Genomic DNA, 20,771 nt, shown 5'->3' on the forward strand with positions numbered 1-20,771 from the left:
CTATAAATGGTAAATATTTTCTTGATATAGTATATTTATGTAAGTTTTCAAATTATAACTTAACTTTGTAAGCAAGCCCATTCAAGTTTTTACTTTAATTAAAGGATAATTTATTAATCTCTTTATTAATATTACTCTTTTGCTTCTTTTTAATTAGTTTTTCATCCTCCTACTACGAAGAAAACATGGTGCTTATATTAGTTTTTCACCATCCGTCTCAAGGCGGTGATGATGATGATGATAAAATGAGCCAACAAGCTCATGAGTACTTATTTTGTACCTTGTAGTATATGCAAAGGTTTCTTTGTATGTATCAAAAACAACGAGATGTAGTGTATAAATATATAATTTAGTTTTTAATTTCTATGCTCCTTATGTTCCTCCACTTTTATAACTAGTCTCTGAAAACGTATGTTGCACGTTTGTCCCTTATCACAATAAAAAGTTGAAGTCAATATTTTCTAAATAATTCAAAAATACAAATCGTTTCAGATCTCCGTTATGTGCAAATTTTCAATGCAGTAATTTTTTCTCCTAAAAGTAACCACCATATAGGATAACGTTATTATTAACTACACTAGAAGAAAAATGCAGTATAGAGGAGGACAATTTGGAATAGGGAAATAATAAAACATTTTTTGTTTCATGAATTGCGGACTAGAACAAGATAAACGTACAACCTTCGGGTAAATTGTTACATATCTGTTGAGTTTGGTTCAATTCAATTGTGAGAGTTAAGCATATTTTTTATATTCATTTATGTAAAATGTTTAATGAACAAAATTTAGTATGAATTCATCATTAGTGCTATTTGATATATAAATGAAGGAAACAAAAAAGCTTAGCGCGTTACAAAGCCATAATTTGATGTAAGTTTGCATATATAGTAATTATTTTTTGGCAGAAATATTTAACATTTAATAAAATCACATACCTATGATCAACTATTTTTAATTTTAATGATCTTAACCCACTATCAACTATTACCCATCTTTATAACTATTCTATTGAACAAGGGGAGAAGCTGTAAATATAGCGTCATGCTTTGAATCTAAACACTCGATGGCTTAACTTATCCGAACGGATCAGCTTATAACATGAGATTCATTAAGATATGCGTGAAAAAATTGGAATACGTTCATAGCACAAGCAAAGGTAAAGTCTTTAAAAGGATTTTCACAAGTAAAGCCCTTCATTAAGTTCATAAAATGTCAAAATATAATTAAGCGACTTCGATGAAATTAAAAAACTCAAAAGTTATGTAACCATCTATGAAATTAACATAAATTATACATAGTTATATGTATCTGTGTATACGGACTTTCCATCTTCTACGTACCTATTTTTAGATTAAGCGATTGGATGAACCATTATTTAGGATATAATTATGTATAATATGGAGAAGCAAAGGGAGAGAGAAGCAAAGACAAATTAACTAAATTCACCTGTCAATTAGTAACATCCCACCGTCCTAGAAAGACATAAACACACAAATAAGCTAAAGGGATATGATATCTATTATATATACATAAAAAAATAATTTTGATATTATATACCATGTTTCCAGATGAACCCCTTACGCCCGTCCGCCCCTCCTCTTCGGGAAAGGCTAACAATTGCATAAAGTAGTCCAGGATGTTGCTTGAGGTAAGCAGGTACACAATGCCCAAAATATTTACCAATAGGCAGGTAATTTTTCTTCTTTTGTAAGCACTAAATTTGCAAATTGTGAGCACATTTGTTGTGATATGATAAAAGCTCCCAACTAATCTTATAAGGCTGAAGTGTGAACAACCAACCTAAATATATAGCAGTTCATCCAATCGCTTAAATTAAAAATAACTTTAAAAATAAATTGCAGAAATTCGTGTATAATAAGGATATAACTATGTATAATGGTTAAAAAAAAGTAAACAATAAATTCATCTGGCTATTTATATAAAAAATTCCTTTCAATTATTCCACATTGAAACATAGCAATACTGCCAAATGATCTTCATAACAAACTACAGTTGGATATTAAATAAGCAATCAACAACATCTCCAATAACATAGAGGGACCACATTGAGAGGTTTATATCCAACCAATGAATGCAAGACGTTCATAAACAAAATTTATCACTTAACCATAACTAAGTGATATACATTATTACTTTAATTTACTAATAAATTGTAAACCAAGTTAAGATAAGATCTTTACACTTTGCTTAAGCACGACTTCCAGCTCAACTTCTACCACGATACAATCATCGACAAGATAACCATTTTTCTTATCATGTAGCTGAGTTAAAGGCATATAACTTGCATAACCCCAAGTCCGTGAGGCGGCAGAAAACCAATTACAATCTGTAAAAAACAGAAAAAAAAAAATGTATTAGACACGTAAAAGGAAATTAATGTTTTGAAAAAGAAAACTATATTATTTGCCTTACAAGATAGCTTTTTGTGTCCTCCATTTTTCTGATTTTTCAGGTTAATGTTGTATTTTGCCTTCAGTTTTTTATGGTGATCGAAGTTGTTTGAATCAACAGAATGTAAGTATATTGCGATATCACATTCCTTATTGTCTGCTTCGCCTTTTGGATATAACTTTAGTTGCCTACACAAGAAAATTAACAAAATGAGTTATGGTACGACAGAACAATATGTATAGAACATACAATTTTGCGCGAAGAAGTACCATTTGTAACCTCCCACAGTAAATTCTTCAGAAAGCCATAATTTGTCAAGATTGGAGAATTTACAAATCTTCCATTCACGCTTAAATGAACCATTAGATTTCACAATGGACAAACATTCACCAATTGCTTGTCTTTGGACGACAAATACCTCTGCTCCAAACACACATTTGTCGTCAACAAGGTAACCATTAGAGGCCTCTTTGAATGTTTTGTGAGAAAGAAATTTGGGAAGTCCCCATAAAGACTTGATAGATTGAAAACGTCTCATTTTTCCTAAACCAAGGCAACATAGTTTAGCCAATTATTGAAAAACAAATATATATATATAGAAGTCAAGATAACCAATTAATTAATATTGTACCTCGCACTGAAAGATAATTGTCAGTTAATTGATTGAACACAAAGAAGGTAAATATAACATTAACCTCCCAACCAGGAGGCAGGGAACTTGTCCCAGAAATGGCCAAGTAAGCTGAAATATGTTCACTTCCATTTTCGTGTGTGTTCCCATTAGGATATATGATCATTTTCCTGTATCGAATCCATAAATCCATAAAATGTTCAATAGAAAATATAATCTCAGAGCTTAATAATGCATTAGTGAGGATTGTTATACGAGTCTTACCATTTATAATCACCAGCCTTAAATTCATTCGATTCGATCTTGTCAATGCCACTCTCTGAAAGTAGGGAGAAAGACTCAATTTTCAACAAATAGTGTGTTGGCGAAGCCTCTCTAATTTCCATTGCCACTTCTGTACATATGTGCACATCAAACAAAATGGATAAACTTTATTGTAATTCTTAGGGTAAAAATAGTTCCATCTAATTAATAACCATGGTAGACAAAATATACTTGAATAGATTAAAGCGTTCTCTCTAAAGCTTAAAACTGCAAGATAAAATAGAACAACTCAGCACCAATTAAACTATTACCGCTAATTAACTGCAGCTAAAAATCATTTTTGGTGTAGTATTGAGATGAAAAGACACAATCAAACATAATATTAGAACAAGCAAAAGCTTCTGATTTCAAATCTCACTACCACACAAAAAAATCAATAAATTTTTTCACTTATTTGAGCCATGAAAAATTGTGTATACTCTGTAAAAACTTAAATAAGACGGTTACATAATTCAACAAAAATTTCACAATTATAAACAAGAAAAGTATAAGACCTTCATCTTCTGGAGCAATCGATCCCATCTTACTAGCGTTACGTTATACAAAACCTTTGAGCTCTTTTGTTTTAATATATATACTCTTCTAAGCAGTTGGAGTTCTAAAAGGATTTGAATTCAAGAAAAGTTTAGATAAAACTAATAAGTAGGAAGTAATAAGAAATTTAATTATATTACATTAATCAATTTTTTAAATAGCATAAACTTGAAAAATGTGAGCGTAATGCCGGTGAATTACTGGCTTTAGGTTCAACCCTTCAAATTGTTAGGGTTTTGCTCTGATTTTCTTACTTTATTTGAAAGCTTATTTTTTCCTTAAAGAAAAATCAAAGTATTACCAAATATAATTTTGTTCCATATTTGGACCGTAAAAGTTTGGAAATGTGACCCTCATTCTCATAGAAAAATACAATAGGATCCACAATGTAGTTGTTTAAGAGTTTTAATATTTTTCTTTTATATTACTTTTCATATAATAATATTATGTTTTTAGTATAAGTTTTTGTCATCTAATTTATCAATGTCTTGATTGCAATTGTGAGCTTCTGCATGCCCTAATCACTTTCGAACTCAACACAAGTCACCCTCCAGACAACCTATATAATTACGATTCTCCATAAGAACCATTGATAAAATATAATTTAATCAGGTGTTTATATTAAGGCAATAAATGAAACATAAATTAGTCTTGCATTAATGTTTTTAACAGTTATTTATGATTAAATGATATGCATTTCAAATATTTTTATTTGTTCAGTTTAAAAGTTAATTATTTAGTAAAATATTAACACTCGATGCAAGTAAGTATTTATCGTATTTGTTTGTGATTGAATTTTGGTATATGTGATAGAGTTTTGTGTTATATCTAGAACTCTATATGTAGTGTATAAAGACACTTTTATGTATATCGTATCAATTATCAAGGGGGAGTTTATATTTTCCAAGTTCCATTTTTAGTTAAATTTCTTGTTGAAGTATTTCTCTCTTATTAATCCACATTGCATGTAGCGACTTCCATATTACGCACATCAAATAAATTTTTTAGACACAAAATGACACAACTCAGCACGATATCAAAATAGGCAAAAGCTTTCGAGTGTAAATATACAGAAATTGAAACTCACAATAAACATGATGTCTCTCTCTACATTAATATGCAGATTTTGAATGAATGGTTTAAAGGATCAGCTAAATTCATCATTAGGTAACAATAAAAAATCTCATTGTGTGTAACAGTGATTTGGTCTGATCTTATTTTTCTCGTTTTTATTATTTATCCTACCTTTTTCATAGTAGCTTTACCTTGTAAAGTTACTCTTCTTGTAGTTTATCATTTCAAATTGTCGATGTGTGACATTATGTAACAATGGAGAAAGATACAATATATTCTGACATTGTATTCATTAAAACAATACAATACAATACAATATGAAACAATATGTAACAAACATCAAAACAAAGTGTAAGAGGCAAATATAATATGCGGGTAGAGACTAAATTAAACCTTCATCTTCAAGAGCAAGCGATCCCATGTTAATAGTGCTAAGCCTTATGCAAAATCCTAAAAGCTTGGATTATTTTAGGTATTGTTAAGTCAAGATAACTTTTAAATATTTTTATAAGCATTTTAGGTCTGATAAAAAATCATTTTAATATTTATTTTTAAGTTAATTGAACAAGAAAAAGTCAAAAGTTATAACCTAAGTCCTAACTTTATAAGCAAGCCCATCCATTTTTTATTTTTTTGAGGTGTGGTACCTTCCTTAAAAAATTAATTAAAGATATTAATTACACGGTAATTTATTAATATCACTCTTTTGCTTCTTTTCAAACTTTTCTTGAAACTAGAGATAATTAATGAATAATTATTATCCTCTCCATTTCAAAATAAGTGATTTTTAGTTTTTAGAATTTCAAGAAGAAATTTATCTTATTCTACTAAAATTATCTTTTCTTAATACATGGAGACTTGGTGGGTATATATTCACAGGCTGATTATTAATCAAAATCAAAACCAAATCAATATAATCGATTTTAATGATTAAAATCAAATCAAATATAATACTTTACGTGTTTTTAATTACTTGTCCAATTTTCCTTTTTTAGTTGTAGAACTTCTTGAAAATTTTAAGATTTAATTCACCCACTTCATAATTAATAGGGGTAGGGGTAAAACAATAAATTCACTATGTCAATCACTGTTTTCTTAATAGGTGCAATAATTCAAAAGTAGACAAGTGGGAGTATACATTTATCGATTTAATCGTTATTAATATATTCATTTATTTGATTTAGTTATTTGATTATTAATTATACATGAAAATGAAAATAAAAATAAAAAATTCATTCAAAAGGGAAAGAAAAAAAGAGACAATTACTCATTCAAAAAGAAAAAAATAAATCCTAAAATTAGCACATAAAATGATAACATGGTGTCTAATACAAATGTCTTCATCAAATAAATTGGAATTTTGGTCAAATCTTATTTATTTGCAGTTATTATTTCCAAGTGTTGAAACATGTGATGTCTTAGTTGGTTACTTTCACCGTTCACTTTTAATGGCTATATTTTTTTTTCTAAAGTTAATTTAAGTAATTTTAAAAATGAAATTAGATTGCATTTATTCAATATTTTAAACAAAAAATTAGATATTCAAAAAGTATTTATATTTGACTTTAAAATAAAATAAAATTATGACAATTAAAAATGGACAGAGGTAGTAACTTTTATCCTAGTTTATAGAGACGTCTTGGTTGTAGATTTCTATTTTATTTTTTTAAAATGTAGTTCTGTTTCTAGAATTTGATTTGTAATAGACAACTTAATTAGTAGAATATTTTATTTTTAACTGTTTAGCAATTGTTTAGTTATCAGTTAATTGGTTCCTATTTTTCTGATGGTAAAATTTGGATAACAAAGGATTATGAAGATTATCTTGAGCCTTAACAATAAGTATATAATTAGTTACATTTTATGCATAAATAATGTAAGCAATTCTAAGACTTCAATTTTTGGGGCCTGAAGCTACAACATTAGTTGCCCCTAGATAACATAATTTTGACTCTCCATATGAGTCAACTTAGTTGTATGAAATGGAAATGTTTATCGATAAAATTTATTTTCATATTAAATTAACGAAAATAACATAAACATTGCATAGATATTTTCAATACCTATTTATGATAACATGATATGCGTTTTCACTTTGATTTATTGACTTTTAATATTAACAATTTGATTTAAATATAAACACCAGATACAAATAAATGTTTATCATATACATATCTAATTGGGTTTTGAGGTGATAAATTTTTGTTTTATATTTATTCCAAGAGATAGTATTTTAATTGAGATACATTCGTTGAATTTACATATTCATTATGAAAATAATAAGTGATATAATTATTTTATCCCACAATCCTTATTAATTGGTATTTGATATTAAGTTTTAAAAATGATTTGGAGAATAAGTAATTAATTAATGCTAAGAGTAAAACATGGAAAAAAAATAAGTGTTTTTCTTGATATGTGAAAATCTATTTTGAAATAGTGGACCAATAAAATTGAACAGAGGAAGTAATTAATACTATCTTATTATTTGATGAATTATCCATACATTATACTTGCACTACATATTACTCCCTCCATTTCAAAATAATTGAATTGTTGAGACATTTTTCATATTTCAAATTAACTTAATTGTTCAATCTTCAAGACTACTTATATAATATTCTTCCATTTTACCCTTCAAGCCCCCCTTTTGTACTTATTCTCATGATATATAACACTCATGTTAACTAAGTGAAATTTAATTTTAAAAAATTATGTTATGAGTTCAAGAAACTTTAATTGCTTTGAATTATTCTAAAAGTTAATTTGACAATAATTAAAAAGGATAAAAATGAAAAAGTAGTGTCTAATTTATGTCTTAATGATCTTCTTTTTCTTAAAAGTATGAAACACCCTCAATAATTCAATTAATTTGAAATAGAAGAAGTACCGTATTTTATGAATAAAAGGCAGGTAATTTTTCTTCTATGATAAGCACCAAACCTATAAGTGTTGGTAGAGAACATATAATTGTATTTGCAACACATATTATTGTGACTTGTAAGCAACTTTCAATTGAGAGTTGAAACATTATATTATATTTGTAGATTTGATAAAAGGGGGAAAAACTGGGCAGTTGTTAACTATAAAAATAGCACTACTAGCTAGCTACCAAATCCTCTTCATAACAAACTAGTTAGATAATAAAACGGGCATTGACAACTTCTCCATTAACATAGAGTGGCAAAAGGAGGAGGGTAAAATTTACCGGCATCGAGTGTTTACCTCTGATCAATGAATAAAAGACATGTGTCTATTGTAAACCAAGTTAACATAAGCTCTTTATTATATATGCTTAAACGCAATAACTTCTAGCTCAACCTCCACTACAATACAATCTTTGACAAGATAACCTTTTTTCCGATCACGCAACTGAGTTAAAGGCATAAAATTTGGATAACCCAAACTTGGCGTAGTATTTGAAAACCAACTACAATCTGTAGAAAGTAAAAAACAAATTCAAAAAGGTAAAATAAGAAACTATTATTAAACATGCAAAAGGGAATATAATATTTTGAAAAAGAGAACTAGCTATTGAATTATAATGGTAATCAGCCAAGAATTCCATATAAAAATTTGCTATAGATACAATTAGAAAAAAAAAACATTTGGCTTACAAGATCGATTTTTGCCTCCACCATTTATCTGATCTTTGAGGTTTAGGCTGCATTTTGCATCCACTTTTTTATGTTGATCAAAGTCCTTTGCATCAACACAGTTTAGGTATATTGTGATATTACATCCATTACTGGTTACAATACCTTGTGGATACACCAAGATTATAAATAAGACAAATCAAGTAATGTTAAGAGTGCCATTTCACAATTACAAACAAGAAAATACCTATACACTAACAATAAATATGCTCTCTCTATGTATTATGCAGATTTTGTATGAATCAGCTAACAATAACATACATTTCATATGTAATTTCATACTTATTAAGAGGCAAATAGAATATGCATGCAGAGACTAAATTAAACCTTCATCTTCTGTAGCAATCGATCCCATGTTAGTGCAAAACTTAGACTAGTATTTCCCAATGCTTGTGCTCTTTTGTTTTGATACACTCTGCGCAGTTGGAGTTCTAATAAAAGGATTTGAATTTGCCGTGCTTTTGGAATCGTCCTTTTAGATTTTTGATAAAGCTTTGTAATTAAAACTAGTAAATGAAATGATTGAGAATCGCAAGGTTTCAAATTTAAAATTACAAGGTCATTGTGAACCTTAGACGAGCTCCACTAGCATAGTCTTTCTTATATAGAGCTTAAATTCACAAACAATTACCTGTGTATTATCCTGTTAAATTTGTGTGAAATAAAAGGATTTTTTGTCCAATAAGTAACAATAGGGTATGATTGAACCAAATTATTAACGGATGATAAATTTGATCAAATACGCATTTTTAATTTTTTGGAAATATAAATTAATGTTAGCTATGATAGCACAACTGCAAACTAATAAAAGCTCCCAACTAAGCTTATATGATGATATCACACTTCAGTGTTTCATCTCAATTAAAGAATCAACCAAAACAGTCGTTCACCCAATCGCAGAATAATACCAACTAAAAAACAAATCTGTTTTCTCACAAGTAAATGTACAAAACAACATTCTATCGAAAAAAATTGAAATAAATTCTGTAATTGAGTAACATCAACAGTCCCGACCAGTTAGATATGGTACTGACTACTGATGAGCATTTCAAGCACGCACACACTGTTGAAGTGTATGACCATCTCATCTAAAAGCTTAAGTTGTTAGAGAAAGCACACTTTTATTCTCTAATTATATTCTCAACGCGCCCCCTCACGTGCGGGCCTGATTTTTTTTCATGGACCAAACACATGGAAATTCTTTTTTTTTTTATTTGGGTGGCGGTGAGATTCGATCTCAGGACCTCTGCCTGCTCTGATACCATGTTGAAGTGTGTGACCATCTCATCTAAAAGCTTAAATTGTTAGAGAGAGCACACTTTTATTATCTAATTATATTGTCAACACACACATTCTGCTAAGTGATTGGGAGAACCTTAATAGCTCCCAACTTTCAATTGAGACTAAAACATTGTATTTGTAAATTTGATAGAAAGGAAAAAAACTGGGCATTCATGAGATAATACGAGTTGTTAACTCGAAAAATAGTACTACTGTCAAATGTTCTTCATAAGATACTAGTTGGATATAAAATGGGCATTGACAACTTCTCCAATAACATAGAGGGGCCATGGAAGAAGGACAAAATTCACCCGCACAGAGTGTTCACCTCTAACTAATGAATGCAAGACAGCCAAACCTATTAATAACAGTATATCAAGTTAAGATAAGCTCTTTACGCTATGCTTAAACTCTACTTTTAGCTCAACCTCCACCACAATACAGTCATTGACAAGATAGCCTTTTTTCTGATCACACAACTGAGTTAAAGGCATAAAACCTGGAAAACCCCAACTCTGTATGGTAGTTGAAAACCAAATACAATCTGTAAAAAGTATAATTTAAAAAAAATAGAAATTATTAGACATGCAAAAAGGAGTTTAATATTATGAAAAAGAGAACTAGCGATTGAATCGTAGTGATATTCATCTCGCAAGAATTCCATATAAAAATTTGCTACTGATACAAATTGAAAAAAGTAAATATGTGCCTTACAAGGTAGCTTTTTGCGTCCACCATTTGTCTGATCTTTGAGGTTTATGCTGCCATTTACCTTCACTTTTTCATGGTGATCAAAGTCCTTAGCATCAACAGATTTTAGAAATATTGAAATATCACATCCCTCATTGTTTGCATTGCCTTTTGGATACAACGAGAGCTTCCTACACAAGAAATTAACACAAGGATTCAGAAGCAAATAGATTCAAAATGATTGGTGGTATACAATATACAATTACTATGTCCCAAGGAGATGAAGGAATTAAGTACCATTTGTAACCTCCCACAGTAAATTCTTCAGAAACCCAATTTTCACCAAGCTTGGAGAAATTACAGATCTTCCATTCTCGCTTAAATGAGTCAGTAGATTTCACCATAGACAAACATTCACCAATTGCTTGCCTTTGGACGACGAATATCTCTGCTCCAAGCACACATTTGTCGTTAACAAGGTATCCGTTAGAGGCCTCTTTGAATGTGTTGTGAGAAATAAATTTTGCAAGTCCCCATAAACACTTGAAAGATTGAAAGCGCCGCATTTTTCCTAAACCAAGGCATTGTTGCATCATAGTTTAGCCAATAATTGAAAAATAAATACCATCAAAGTAACACATGACTAATATTGTACCTCGCACTGAAAGATAATTGTCGCGGAGTTGATTGAACAGAAAGAAGGTAAATATAGCATTGACTTCCCAATTAGCAGGCAGGGACGTTGTCCCTGAAATGGCCAAGTAAACTGAAATATGTCCACTTCCATTTTCATCTGTGTTCCCATCTGGATAAACAATCATTCTCCTGTATCTATTTTATATAATTCGGACAAATTTCTATCAAAATGATTATTAGTGAGGATTGGATTGACATACGAGTCTTACCATTTATGACCACCAGCTTCAAACTCATTTGATTCAAACTTATCAATGCCACTCTCTGAAAGTAGAGAGAAAGACTCAATTTTCAACAAATAGTGTGCTGGTGAAGCATCTCTAACTTCCATTGCCACTTCTGTCCATATGTGCACATCAAACAAAATGGATAAATTCTTCTAATAAATTGAGTCAAGTCAATGTTAGTTCCATCGTAGACAAAATATACTTCAATAGAATAAAACTTTAAGATAAAATAACACAACTCAGCACGATATTAAAGTAGGTAATTAAGTTATTGTCGTGCTACTAAAAATTATTTTGATATATAGTATTGAGACAAGATGTACACAATCAAACATAATATTAGAACAAACAAAAGGTTCCGATTTCAAATCTCACTGCCACATGAAAAGAAAAAAATCAATAAATATTTTCACTTATTTGAGTCATGAAAAAAAAAAGATATATATATATATATATATATATATATATTGTGTATACTCTCTAAAAGCTTAAATAAGATGGTTACATAATTTAACAAAAATAAGAGCACTGAAGTAACATTAATCTTAGAGTTTTATTTGACAATTATAAACAAGAAAAATATAAGACCTTCATCTTCTGGAGCAATCGATCCCATCTTAATAGTGTTATGCAAAACCTTAGTGCTCCTTTGTTTTTATATGCTCTTCTAAGCAGTTGGAGTTCTAAAAGGATTTGAATTCAAGAAAAGTTTAGATAATACTAATAAGTAGGAAGTAATTATAAATTGAATTATCTATATTTTTCAATTATAACTACATTAATCATTTATTTTAAATAGCATAAACTTGAAAAATGTGTTTAGGTTCAACCGTTCAAGTCATCCCTTAGACAACCTAGCTATATAATTACGCTTCTCCATACGGACCATTGATAAAATTTAATTTAATCAGGTGTTATATTAAGTCAATAAATAAAATGTAATTAGTTTTGTATGAATGTTTTTAACACTTATTCATGTGTAAATGATATATATTTTTATTTTTATTTTTATTTGTTACGTTGATTTTAAAAATTGATTATTTTGTAAAATATTAATACTCGATGCAAGTATGTATTTATCGTATTTGTTTGTGATTGGATTTCGGTAGATGTGATAGAGTTTTATGTTATATCTAGGACTCTATAGGTAGTGTTTTATGTATATCGTTTCAATATCAACAAGAAGTTAATATTTTTCAAGTTCCATTTTTAGTTAAATTTCTTGTTGAAATATTGGGTAACCACTCCTAATGTTTTCTATTTAAAAACGGCAAAAGGGACAAATATATCCCGAACTTTCAAAAATGGTATATCAATATCCTCCGTCATACTTTTCGTCCATCAGAGCCCCCGCCGTCCAATAATCCGTGCACATTTGCCCCTACCACTAACGGAAGAATAATTAGTGTAATGTGGCGCAATCCTACGGCTCAACCCGGTTTGACCCATTAATAAACCCAAAATTTAAATACCCGCCCAATGATCCGTTTAACCCACCTAATACCCCATTACCCACACAAATACTAACCTATTACTCATATAAATTACTCATATTCGCCACATAATTCCATGGAATTTTTCCTGTAACCCACTGTTATTTGCATAAAAATATGTTAACTCAGTGAGTGAAGATACATCAGGAAAAGACCCAGTAAATTCATTATTACCAACATCCAAGTAATTCAACACTTGTTCAAATCATCAATAACTTGCCCAGAAAATGAATTGTAACCCAGAGAGAGTTTTTCCAATGAGTTAAGTGAACATATTTTATCAAAAGGAACAAACTCATAAATTCTTTGACTCGAAAGCTCGATTTCTTTGACTGACCCATCGGAATTGCAAGTGATGCCAGTGAACTTACAGAGACGAGTATTGGGTTCCCAATTTTTGAATACATTGTTGGTGGGTTTTGATAAAGAGGATTTGATGGATAGAAGTGTTTGAAGCTCGTCGGAAAAAGCGACCGGAAAGAGAAGGAAGAAAGAGAAAATAGAGAAGAAGAAGATAATGGGCGGGTTTTTAGGATTTAGGTTAAAAGATTGGTCAAATTGGGTTGAGCCATAGGATTGTGCCACGTGTCACTAATTATTCTTCCGTTAGTGGGAGGGGCAAATATGCACCAATTATTGGACGGCAAGGACTCTGATGGACGAAAAGTATGACGATGAAGGTTATTGACGTGCCATTTTCAAAAGTTCGGGGTATATTTGTCCCTTTTCCCTTTAAAAACTGACTAAAATTTTCCTTATTTGAAAAATATCTAAAATCCTAACATTTTAAAGTTTAAAATTACTATTCTTGTATAAATCTTAAATAAATCATGGTACAAAAAAATAGTTAAGAAATATGTTCACATTTTTTAAATTAACTTTCTAAAGCTTCTTATATGAAAATGTTATCATTTAAACAAATTTAACATTTATTTTAACGCCAATTACTAATTTATTAATAATTTTGTTTTTCTAGTATATAATTTTCTTAATTAATGTTAGACGCAGTATAAAGTACATACACTAGTATATGGAATTATGTGTAACTAAGTGATTAGGGCTACCGTAATTGCTCAACAAATTCAATTGAGACATAAGAAATTGCAGCCTACGGTTTGTATAATTGATAGAAGGGGGAAATGGCATTCATCGGATAATTAATACCAGTTACTAATAAGAAAAATAGCACTAGTACTGCTAAATGATATTCATAACAAAATACAAAATTAGCATTGACAAATTCTCCAAATACATGGAGGAACCAGACAAATTATACCCGCACTGAGTGTTTACATCCAAACTAAGAAGGCAAGGCACGTGCCTATTTACTGTGCAGAGAGACTCACAGCTACTAATAAACTGTAAAACAAGTTAAGATATGTTTTTTACGCTATGCTTAAAATCAACTTTCAGCTCAACCTCCACCACAAGACAATCATTGACAATATAACCTTTATTCTGATCATGCAACTGAGTTAAAGGCACAAAACCTGGAAACCCCAAACTCGGTGTGGTAGTTGAAAACCAACTACAATCTATAATTAAAAGATTGAAACTATTAGACATCCAAAAAGAAATATAATATTATGAAAAAGAGAAGTAGCTATTGAATCACAGTGATATTCATCTTGCAAGAATTCCATATAAAAAATTAATAATGAACAAATAGAAAAAAAATAAACATTTGGCTTACAAGATAGCTTTTTGCATCCACCATTTATCTGATCTTTAAGGTTTATGCTACAATTTGCCTTGACTTTTCGATGGTGATCAAAGTCCGTCCTTAGCATCAACAGATTTTAGAAATATTGAGATATCGCATCCCTTACTGTTTCCATTGCCCTTTGGAAACAACCAGAGCTTCCTACAAAAGAAATTAACACAAGGATTCAGAAACAAATTAAACAAATTCAAAATGAGTGATGGTTAGGTTAGGTAGAACATACAATTATATATGTCACAATGAGATGAAGCAAGTACCATTTATAATCATCCACATTAAATTCTTCAATAAACCACTCTTCGCCAAGATTGGAGAAATTACAGATCTTCCATTCACGCTTAAATGAGTCAGTAGATTTCACCATAGACAAACATTCACCAATTGTTTGCCTTTGGACAACGAATATCTCTGCTCCAAGCACACATTTGTCGTCAACAAGGTATCCATTAGAGGCCGCTTTGAATGTGTTGTGAGAAATAAATTTGGCAAGTCCCCAAAAAGACTTGATAGATTGAAAGCGCCGCATTTTTCCTAAATCATCAAGGCATTGTTGCATCATAGTTTAGCCGATAATTGAAAAATAAATAAAAAGTTACTCTGGTGATCAGATATCATATATGCTATTTCTTCAAGATAACCAAAAAGCCTAGATGAGATACATTAGAGGGAAATGTATATGCTAAGAAAGGAAATAATATGTATAACAAATTGATATTGTACCTCGCGCTGAAAGATAATTGTCACGGAGCTGATTGAACACAAAGAAGGTAAATATAGCATTGACCGCGCGCCAAACCAGCAGGCAGGGAATTTGTTCCACAAATAGCCAAGTAAACTGAAATATGTCCACATCCATTTTCATGTGTGTTCCCATCTGGATAAACGATCATTTTCCTGTATCAAGTGTGAAAAATGATAAAGTTGATTTTTGGAATATCATAGATTTTTCTAGTATAGTTTCTAGAATAGTCTAGTGTCATACCTAGAATAATTATCTTGAAGATATATCTAGATATTATAGAGAAAGTGCTAGAAGATAAGTTCACTAGAATTTTCTTGTAGATATTTTTGTAGTAAATGACAGAATAGTCTAGAGCTGGTAACATCTAGAACTATCCCTACATAAGTATAAATAGAAATGGCCATTGTCATTTGTATACAACCCAAGAACAACCCAAATAAAAGAGTTTCTTCCATAAACAAGCTCTCCTTTCTATCTTCCTCTTCCTTAGTTGAATCTTTCGATCTTAGTTAACGATCTTGGCTAGCAGAAGGGTTCTCCGATTATACTTTTCTTCTGTTATTCTCTACATCAAGTCCATAAATCCATTATAATTCATATCATTTAGGACAAACTTCTATTAAAGTGATCAGCTTGGTACTTCATAAAATGTCCAATAGAAAAATAATGCATTGACATACGAGTCTTACCATTTATGACCACACGCCTCAAATTCATTTGATTCGAACTTGTCAATGCCACTCTCTGAAAGTAGGGAGAAAGACTCAATTTTCAACAAATAGTGTGCTGGTGAAGCATCTCTAACTTCCATTGCCATTTCTGTCCATATGTGCACATCAAACAAAAAGGGTAAACTATATTGTAATTGTTCTTTTAATAACAACAGTAGACAAAATATACTTCAACAAATAAAGTGTTCTCTAACCGCTAAATTTTTTAGATAAAATAACACAACACAATATCAAAACAGACAAAAGGTTCCAAATTAAAATTTGAAATTTTGACCCATAAAAAAGAGGATATTGTGTACACCGCTTAAAGCTTAAAGAAGTCGGTTACAAAATAAGACAAATCAAGTAATGTTAAGAGTGCCATTTCACAATTACAAACAAGAAAATACCTATACACTAACAATAAGTATGCTCTATCTATGTATTATGCAGATTTTGTATGAATTTTTAAAAGGATCAGCTAACATGGACTTCACAAACACATATTTCATATGTAATTAATTTCATTCATACTTATTAAGAGGCAAATAGAATATGCATGCAGAGACTAAATTAAACCTTCATCTTCTGTAGCAATCGATCCCATGTTAGTGCAAAACTTAGACTTGTGTGTTAGAAATTATTAGACATGCAAAAAGGAGTTTAATATTATGGAAAAGAGAACTAGCGATTGAATCGTAGTGATATTCATCTCACAAGAATTCCATATAAAAATTTGCTACTGATACAAATTGAAAAAAGTAAATATGTGCCTTACAAGATAGCTTTTTGCATCCACCACTTGTCTGATCTTTGAGGTTTATGCTGCCATTTACCTTCACTTTCTCATGGTGATCAAAGTCCTTAGCATCAACAGATTTTAGAAATATTGAAATATCACATCCCTCATTGTTTGCATTGCCTTTTGGATACAACGAGAGCTTCCTACACAAGAAATTAACACAAGGATTCAGAAGCAAATAGATTCAAAATGATTGGTGGTACACAATATACAATTACTATGTCCCAAGGAGATGAAGGAATTAAGTACCATTTGTAACCTCCCACAGTAAATTCTTCAGAAACCCAATTTTCACCAAGCTTGGAGAAATTACAGATCTTCCATTCTCGCTTAAATGAGTCAGTAGATTTCACCATAGACAAACATTCACCAATTGCTTGCCTTTGGACGATGAATATCTCTGCTCCAAGCACACATTTGTCGTCAACAAGGTATCCGTTAGAGGCCTCTTTGAATGTGTTGTGAGAAAGAAATTTGGGAAGTCCCCATATAGACTTGATAGGTTGAAAGTGCCGCATTTTTCCTAAACCAAAGCATTGTTGCATCACAGTTTAGCTTATAATAGGAAAAATAAAATTGAAAGTCACTCTATTGATCAATGCTATTTCACGATAACCAAAAAACTTAGATGAGATAGACTAAAGGGAAATGTATATGCCAAGAAGGGAACTAATATATATTATACCTCGCACTGAAAGATAATTGTCACGAAGTTGATTGAACAGAAAGAAGGTAAATATAGCATTGACTTCCCAATTAGCAGGCAGGGAAGTTGTCCCTGAAATGGCCAAGTAAACTGAAATATGTCCACTTCCATTTTCATGTGTGTTCCCATCTGGATAAATGATCATTTTCCTGTATCAAATCCATAAATCCATTTATATCTGCTAAACAACATTTACCCCTTCTCTTATCAAAGACTAGAAATACCTTATGGCTCCCAAATCTCAAGAAATAGTCAATAGGACAATATCAAACCTTAAAAACTCATTCAATAATGCATTAGTGAAGATTGACATACGAGTCTTACCATTTATAACCAGCAGCCTCAAATTCATTTGATTCAAACTTGTCAATGCCACTCTCTGAAAGTAGAGAAAAAGACTCAATTTTCAACAAATAGTGTCCTGGCGAAGCATCTCTAACTTCCACGGTCACTTCTGTCCATATTGCACAACAAACAAAAAGGATAAGCTTTTTTCGCAATTATTCAATTCCATCTACTAACCACAATAGACAAAAAATACTTCAATTGATTAAGTGTTTTCTCTAAAGGCTAAAACTTTAAGATAACATGACACTATTCAGCTTTATATCAAACCATTCTGAGTGTAAATTTCACCGCCAGCCAAAATTTGACGCATGAAAAAGGATATGGCTTACGTTACAAAATCCAGCAAAATAACACAAGTATTATGGACCAACTATTTATAGAAATGGATGACATATAAAATGGGACGGAGGGAGTAATATATTGAAAAATTAAATGTTTGACAAATTTTTAAAATTAAATGGAAGTAAAAACAGTTTTCTGATGTTGGAGTAGAAGCAGAAGCAGAAGCAGGAAATTATTTTGTTAAATGACTAAAATATTCTTTCTATATATACATATTTATCAATATATCCATTATTAGTTAATTAGTATATCACTTAAATTTGATGAAGTTTCATTCAAGAATTCTATTTTTTATTTTTGTATAATAAATTTTTATTTTATTTTATGTTTATATATTATTATTTACATTTTACATATTATTTTACGTTTTATTTTACAGAACTAGAAATAAAGGTAACAACAATATTTTTGTAGGATTAAAAATATGAAGGACTTTATTTATTTTTGTGGTGAATATTTCGTATATAGTGGTCTAATTTGTGGAATGGTTCTTAAATTTATGAATATGTACATTTTAATTAAAAAAATTATAATAGATATTTAAAATAGTTTCTCTCTATAAGATAATACTAATATAAAAGACATTGACACTTATCATTTTTCGTAATTTGACTCTCGAAATGACTTTTTAAAAATTATTAGTCAAACACAATTTGCTTATCAAAAGCATTTTTCAAATGAATTTGCCAAACACAAATTATTATTATTTTCAAATAATTTTTAAAAAAAGCCATTTTAAAAAAATACTTCTAGAAATAAGTAGTTTTTAACAATAATGTCAAATATGTTCTTATTGTCATTATACACCATTTAATATAAATATTTTATGATAAAATATGAAATTTATTTATTACTCTTCAGCAGAATGCAAAGTCTATTATAAACAAATGGAAATGATCAAATGGAGTAAGAGCATGTTTGGCAAAGTAGTTAGAAGACTAAAAACATTGATTTTGAGAAAAAAAAATATTTGAAAAATTAAGGTGTTTGACTAATCAGTAAAATTATTTTTAAATGAAACAGAAATAGTTTTGATGTTAGGAAGAAGCTAACATTTCCTGCTTCTTAAAAAAAAGCAAAATCAGAAATTTATTTTTTTCAGACCAAAATAACCCTTCCATATATACATATTTATCAATATAATCCTTATTTATTAATTATAGGTTTTCCACAAATCTCATAGTGTTAAGAGCTAATTACATCCTATAGCTACTTTTTTTTTAAAAATTATAAAAATCCCTTAGATCTGGACATCCCAAAAAGTTCTAATACATTGCGTCCCAATTTCAGATACATCCCTCGACATCCTGATACATCACGTCTCAATTTCGGACACATCACTCAACCTCTCGATACATCACGTACGTCTCTATACATCACGTAGATCCCGATACATTGTAAAGTGATGTATCCGACCAATACATCATAAAGTGATGTATCCGATCGATACATCACATAAAGTGATCTATCCGACTGATACATCACGTAAAGTAGAGATTTTTGTAAAAATTTTCAAGTGGTGGGAAATTTTAGAGAGTATAGTAAAATAAGTTGTGTATTTATGTAATTTTTTCTTATATAGATCCTATATTGAAACTTTGATATAATGATAAGTAAAAATGATGTTTAGCCATTGTTGAAGCTTGAGTTTCAAAGTGTGAACATCTAATTTTCGCAAATAAGCTTTGTTTCGAGTGCGTATTGTTTCAACATATCGATTACATATTGAGGAGGCTAAATTTAAAATTTTGGATGATTTAACGATATTTTTAGATGAATCTGGTGCTTGGATTCAAGAAAGAAGACGAAGTCTTGTACATTGTTGTATACAAATGTATAATGTTGTATATTAATTTTTTAAAACACTAGTAAATAAAAGATTACCTGAAATGTGATTTGTGCAAACTGTTATAATGAAAAAATGTCCTTTTTATCGAGAATGAACTATTATATTTTGGTGTATACAAAAGCACACACTCAATTCTATTTAACTATGAAGTATCACGGAAATTTACAAAATACAAATTTTTAAAAGTACAATTAATTAATTTACAAAGATTTTAGAACAGTAAAATAAAAATTTAATGACAAAATTACCCCTACTAATCACCAAATCTTGTGAAAACTTTAACGGTGGTGATCGCAAAGCGCAAATAAGCTTTCAGCAGGACAAAATTATTAGTACTATTTTTTTTAAATTTTCTTAAACCCCAATACGAAGCAGAAAGAAAGAAAGAAAAAGAAATTCGCGTGAAGCATTAGCTCAAAGACCTTTTTTTTCTTTTTGGTCTTTCCCTCCAATGTCTCACTACTCTCTCACATAGTACGGAGTGAGAGCAGTAGAGAAACAGAAGATTCCAGAAGCATTTACTGAATCGCTT

General features: G+C 30.1%; 3 protein-coding genes across 3 annotated transcripts in view; 1 reads left to right on the forward strand and 2 right to left on the reverse strand.

The window, feature by feature from the left end:
• Window positions 1-20,771, forward strand: part of LOC125839802 (protein disulfide isomerase-like 2-3) — a 367,278-nt gene that overhangs the window by 276,053 nt on the left and 70,454 nt on the right. The window lies entirely within an intron of this gene.
• The window catches only part of LOC125839797 (glucan endo-1,3-beta-glucosidase 12), a 282,415-nt gene that overhangs the window by 100,698 nt on the left and 160,946 nt on the right, over window positions 1-20,771 (reverse strand). The window lies entirely within an intron of this gene.
• Window positions 2,183-3,428, reverse strand: LOC125839702 (uncharacterized). Its single transcript, XM_049518691.1, has 5 exons — window positions 3,307-3,428; window positions 3,043-3,212; window positions 2,681-2,954; window positions 2,433-2,599; window positions 2,183-2,346 (listed from the first exon to the last, which is right to left on the reverse strand). Exons 1-5 carry the CDS (start codon window positions 3,426-3,428, stop codon window positions 2,183-2,185), a joined length of 897 nt encoding a protein of 298 aa, XP_049374648.1.

The sequence above is a fragment of the Solanum verrucosum genome, unplaced genomic scaffold, assembly GCF_900185275.1.
Source record: "Solanum verrucosum unplaced genomic scaffold, falcon-dt-bn FXZP01000175.1, whole genome shotgun sequence".
NCBI classification, from domain to species: Eukaryota; Viridiplantae; Streptophyta; class Magnoliopsida; order Solanales; family Solanaceae; genus Solanum; species Solanum verrucosum.